This window comes from Rhinoderma darwinii, chromosome 1, assembly GCF_050947455.1.
Source record: "Rhinoderma darwinii isolate aRhiDar2 chromosome 1, aRhiDar2.hap1, whole genome shotgun sequence".
Taxonomy (NCBI): Eukaryota; Metazoa; Chordata; class Amphibia; order Anura; family Rhinodermatidae; genus Rhinoderma; species Rhinoderma darwinii.
Window position 1 is genome coordinate 381,571,870 of NC_134687.1, and position 6,000 is coordinate 381,577,869.

The 6,000-nt window shown below is 44.0% G+C and overlaps 1 protein-coding gene across 1 annotated transcript in view; it reads right to left on the reverse strand.

Moving 5' to 3' along the window:
• The window catches only part of LOC142652643 (guanine nucleotide-binding protein subunit alpha-14), a 250,873-nt gene extending 245,277 nt beyond the window's left edge, over positions 1 to 5,596 (reverse strand). The window contains exon 1 of the mRNA XM_075828307.1: positions 5,047 to 5,596. Within this exon, the coding sequence (XP_075684422.1) occupies positions 5,047 to 5,167 (121 nt within the window). The 5' untranslated portion in view covers positions 5,168 to 5,596. The remainder of the gene's footprint in view (positions 1 to 5,046) is intronic.
• Between the last annotated feature and the right edge of the window lie 404 nt (positions 5,597 to 6,000).

Consider the following 6,000-nt stretch of genomic DNA (forward strand, 5'->3'; position numbering starts at 1 on the left):
AGCCCCAGGTCTGCACAATGTGTAAAAAAAAAAAATTGGTATCACCGCATCCGTAAAAGGCCGAACTATTACCATATACAATTATTTTACTCGCACGTTGAACGGCGTAAAAATGTTTAAAAAACACCAGAAAGGTTGTTTTTTGGCCACCTCTGCTCGGAAGAAAAAAAATACAAAGTGATCAAAAAATTGTATGTACCAAAAAATGGTAACAGTAAAAACGACGGCTTGTCCCGCAAAAAATAAGCTCTCACACCGCTCAAATCGACCAAAAAATAAATTATGGCTCAGAACAATTTTTTTTAACAAATAGTTTCTTTGTAAAAGTAGTAAAATATATTTTTTAAAATAGATACATTTGGTATCTCCGTAATCGTATTAAGCCTCCAAATAAAGTTACATTGTCATTTTTACCATATGGTGAAAGCCATAAAAACAAAACCCAAAAGAGGAATTTAGGAAGTTTTTCCAATTGCACCCCACAAATATTTTTTTCCCCCCATTTCCCAGTACATTGTATGGCACTTTAAATGGTGCCAATAGAAACTACAACTCCCCCCACAAGAAATAACCCTCACACCATTCTACTGAAAAATAAAACAGTTATGGCTCTTGCAACACGGGGAGTGAAAAACGAAAACTTTTACGTTTTAGAAAAATGTCTGGGTCTTTAAGGGGTTAAACGTAAATCGATATCAGCCAACTTTACCCATGGTGCTACACGAAAATTTGTCTTAAAGCATTCAACAGATGTCATGATATAGATATGCATCTTATTGCTTGCAATGATTTTTGGAGCCTGGGATCATTAATCAGTGGCTAATGGGCTTGTCTCTCGACAATAAGCCCGGTCTATATGTCCTATTAATGCATAGAAATATCAAAAAGAGGGGCGTCCCCTAGGCATGACCCTAATCTATGTGCCGAGTGAATGAGCCCTAAAGCTGGGTTCACACATGCAGTGAAGTAGAAGGCTGGCTTTACGATGTGCGTTTTTGTTGCTTTTTCATCGCTACCACAAAACCGTATCTGAAAAAAAAAAGCAGCCTGTTTTTAACTACCCGCACGTTTTGTTTTTGTTTTACAAAGTGTTGTAGCTGTAAACCACAACTATTAAATTCAAAGCCAGATTACAACTGAAATGTTTAAAAAAAAGCCATGCGTTTTTTCAAGATCGGTTTCTTTTGGCAGCATTTTTAAACGCAACAATGGGAACCCAGCAAAAGGCAACCTGCACACGTAGTGGAAAAATCAGCCACAATTCTGAGGGCGGATTTAGCTGCAAATTCTAATTTGCCGCAAAAGCTACATGTGTAACATGCGGATTTTGCTGCAGAGTATGATGCGGATTTCACCCCCTCATTGAAAAGTCAAATCAACTGTGAAATTCCGCAATAAAAATTGACATGCTAAAGATTTTTAAATCTCCACCGCAGGTTAATTTGATGAAATCTCACCTACATGGCTGGTACCGTATTCCGCTGCAGATTGGCCTTTCACAAATCTGGATGGAGGAGCCACAGCAATTCCTTTGCGTGTGCCTTAGGCCGGATTCACACGAGCGTGTTTGGTCTGTGATATATGGACCGTACATCGGCCGTATCTCCCGGACCGAACGTACTGAAAACACGATACAGTACAGGACAGTTTTCCCACAGCAGGGCAGTGACTCCTAGCGTCATAGATAACTATGACACTAGGAGCCCGGCTCCCTGATGTGTGTTCGGCCCGGGAAATACTGCCGACATACTGTCTGTATATCACGGACCGAACACGCTCGTGTGAATCTGGCCTTAGTCTTTCCTTTGCTATTAGATCCACTCCTGGCTTTGGCTTAAAAAAAAAAAAAAAAAAAAAAAAAGCTACATCCAACACTGCATCAAAAACGGTGTGTGAATCTAGCCTAAGAAAACTTGTGACATTTCAATGGGCCGTAACTGTATAAAAGTATCTGTGCTAACAGTTGGTGATGCTAAATTACAGGCTGTCACAATAATCTGTGCCAATTTTTTCTTGTTTTTCTTTAATTTTGTAGCGCATACAAAATTGAATTGGAAAAGGGACATAAGATGCACGGCACACATCTTGCGCCTTATTTATAGGTCGTCTATGTCTGCACCTGGACAACATGTACTAAGGCCCCATTCACATGTTTTTTTCCTTAATTGCGGATAAAATACTGACCCATTCATTTTTTATCGCCCACAGACACCTTCCCGTCTATTTACGGGTGTGTGTGTCCGGGCCGTAGAAGTGAGCCGCAAAAAAATAGATGTCCTTTTTTTCTAATTTACGGACCGTGCTCCTATACTTATTACTGTAAGCACGTTCTGCAAATGTGGAGGACACTCCGCGGCTTCTTCCTTTTGCTCAAAAACTGCATCAAAACTTTGTGTGATCCTGGTCTAAAGGGAATCGGTCAACAGTTTTAAGGCCACAATACTGCTGACTGGACGATATGGTGGAGGGAAATGTGTATGAAATCTTTTGTCTTGCTCATGCAAGTTGCATGACCAAGAAACCGACATTTAATTCCCTCTGTGCGGCAGCTGCAGGTGTCACAATCTGCTCTGAGTGACGCCTCTGGGGCCAATCAGGAGACCACTAGAGCAGTCACTCAGAGCATGGGGGCAGAATTGGCAGGAGAACTTGCACATCAAGGGGCCATCTTAGTGCAACTTGCGACCGCAGTATCGGGGGAATTAAACATTGATTTTTTCAGCCAAAAAAGGTATTGTTAGGGTATGTGCACACTGCTTATTTTCGGCCGTTTTTCAGGCAGTAAAATTGGAAGCAGAACGCCTACAAATATCTGCCCATTGATTTTTAATGGGAAATATAGCGCTCTGTTCCGACGGGGCGTATTTTTACGCGGCCATTTTTTTAAAAACAGCTGCGGAAAAAAACGGCTGCGAAAAACAAGTGCATGTCACATTTTGTTGAGCCGTTTTTGGAGCACTTTTTCATGGACTATAGAAAAACCGCTCCAAAAAACGACTAAAATACGCGAGTTGCTAAAAAAACGGCTGAAAATCAGGAGCCGTTTTCTCTTGAAAACAGCTCCATATTTTCAGACGTATTTTTAGTAAGCGTGTGAACATAGCCTTACACTGCCCTCCCCAACATCGCACCGTCAGCCGTTTTGAGGCATCAAAACTGCTGACTTCTAGACATTACTGAGCAAACTATAAACAAGCTTCAAGGTGGGTCCAATGGCCAAAAAAAGGCAACGCGCCAACTGCCGATTGACTTCTCCACAAGTAGTTGACACTTGGCTGCATTGCAATTAAAACGCCAACACAAACATACCGCTTGGAAGAAAGAATATGAAGAACTGTTAACACATTATAGTTAAAAATAGATCACGCCTAAGCCACCTATTAACCACAATTTCTCGATAAGCACCCGACAGCTAAAAACGGACCGAGGGTCCTATAAATGAAGCCAGTAATTTTAGAGATACACTATAGAAAATCCTATAACCAGCAGTGCCAATGTACCTCCCAATGAATTTACATGCACGACTCGCAGCCAAAAACCTGGCAGAACCAGCCCAGGGATACACAATAGCTTAATTTATGCAATCCTGGCCACAGGCGCGTCACACTACAATAGGAGTGAATGGCAAATGAGCAATTCTAATGGTTTTGCACCAGATATTTAGCTTAAAAAGATGTTTTTTTTTCATTACAAAAACATTGATGGCATATGGATCAGCTATGGCACCAATAGTTTGATTGGAGGAGGTCTGCTCAGTAATGCCCCACAACAAACCCATCAATGGGGCAGATTCATAGAAGATCACTATAGTATAATGCTAGCGTACAGGTTGTACAAACCTCCCTTCACATTTAGTGGACGTGAAAAAAGAAAAAAAAAAAAAAAAAAGTTCAGACGCCCTGCCATTTTTGTTATTTTTTTGCCAGAGATTTCACCCTTTGCATACACAAAGTCTGTGGCAATATCTGCATGCACACGCAAATTTTGCAGCCAAAACAGTGGCCTAAAGCTTTTTCCTCAAAATAATGACCAGACTGGGTAGTAATTCACAGCGTAGAGACTAGTTTGTAAACAGTTTTTTTGGGGAAGAACGCTTGGTGCGGGGTCCCAGCAGTATAGAATATCTAAATGACATACTAATCGATATTAATCACCCAAAAACCCCGTTAAAGTGGATTATAGAGACTTTTGTTGGTGGATCCCACCAATTCCATGAGGACCTGCCAACGATGGGGACTGCAACACAGTGCGTCAACATCTGGAGTTGGGGCAAGAAAGGTTGAATCAGTCCGATCCTTTGTTACCACCGGAGAGAAGTGGCAGCCGTGTCCAGCAGCCACATAGTTCCAACCTCTATTGCCCACGCATGTTATTGGGACAATCCAGTGGGATTTAGGTTGGCCAACAGCTGTCTATGCCCATCTTCACAACAGCGCATTATTATATGTTGCACCAAAGCTACTCTACGCTGCAACGTCAACCCATCCCAATGCCATAGTTGCATGGAGTGGCACAGAGCACAATTTGGCATGTTCGACATCACCATCTGAACAAGAATTTAAAACCATGTCCAATATAGTCTCCGAACATGAAAGGATTTCACCCAGCCGGGGGCGATCCTTTCCTTTCTGCACCGTAGACGCAGTGATTAGGTTTAACCCTTCATATTACCTGCCCTGCCATGTATAAGCGAGTTAGGGAAATGGCCAGCACTCATTCCATGGTGGAAGAGGCAGAAGCAGGAAATCCATAAACACACGTGTAAATATCATGTCGAGCTCCTTCCTGGCACACGAGAGATGCCTGCAGGTGGATCTGCCACCTCCTGTCTGAGGAACGAGTGATCAAGGGTCAGGACTTCATGCCTGTGTCTTGTGACCTTCCTCTGATCACTATCTCGCAGTAAGACTAGAAAATAATCACACAGTGGACTCCTATAGGAGCAGCCAACCTGCTGCACACCAATTGTCGGGGGACTACAAGTCCCAGCGGGTGAATGTTCTACCCCTAATTGATTATCCTTTAGCGTTAAGAGGCAGCACTCACCCAGGAGCAGCAGCTTGAGCTCCCTCCGAGCATCCCTCTTGTCCCTGCGGAGCTGTCGCTCGATCTCGGCATTAATCCTCTGGGACTCCTTCTCCTCCGCAGACAGGCAGCACCCCGCCATCGTCAAGACCTCACACTAATCCCTGCTCGTGAAAGACTCGATTCCCAGCAGCCAGATGCAGACAACGCGGTATCCGCTGGAAGTTTAGCTCTGCCTGTGTCCCTGAAAAGTTCAAGCAGAGGAGGGAGGGGAAGCGAACAAAGCCAATGAATCCCTTGTTTCTTCCTTCCTTGCCCTGGGGAAGTTTGCAGTCTCTCTAGTCTCACAGCGGCGGCTCCCTGGCAGCGCTCCCTCCTGCAGGCATGTGTGAGGTGGGAGCCGCGGTGTGCAGGGCACACAGAGGAGGCAATGGCAGCTTACAAGGGGCTCCTATTCTCCTCAGAGCAGATAAACACGAGACCACAAACAGAAAGACACAGAGGGCTGGAGCTGGGGGAGTCAGTCAGCGTATATCCACTCCAAGCGTTCTTTTCCTGGAGTAAAGTACAGGCGGGGGGAAAGGGCGGCACTCTCCTCAGGCTGCCTCCGCCTACACTAACACGGGGCTGGGCGGCCAGGCCTGTCAATGGTGCTGCTAACCCAAACCACGTCCTCTACCCGCGGGGGACCTGACCCAGACAGAAGCGATAGATATTACTAACTACATAACTTACATCTAGTACTAAATACATAACTTACAATATATTGCTCTTTCCCCAAAAATAAAAGGAAATTCCCAGTAAATATAAACCCCTATATTTTCAGCTGTGTATACCCCACAACATTTTGAAAAACGTTTTCAGCATGCCAACATTTTCATAACCCATTTTACTGGCGTAAATGTTACCCAAAGTAAGCCACGGACACCCTCACAACCAGGGGTATAACGGTAGGGGGTGCAGAGGGTTGCATCG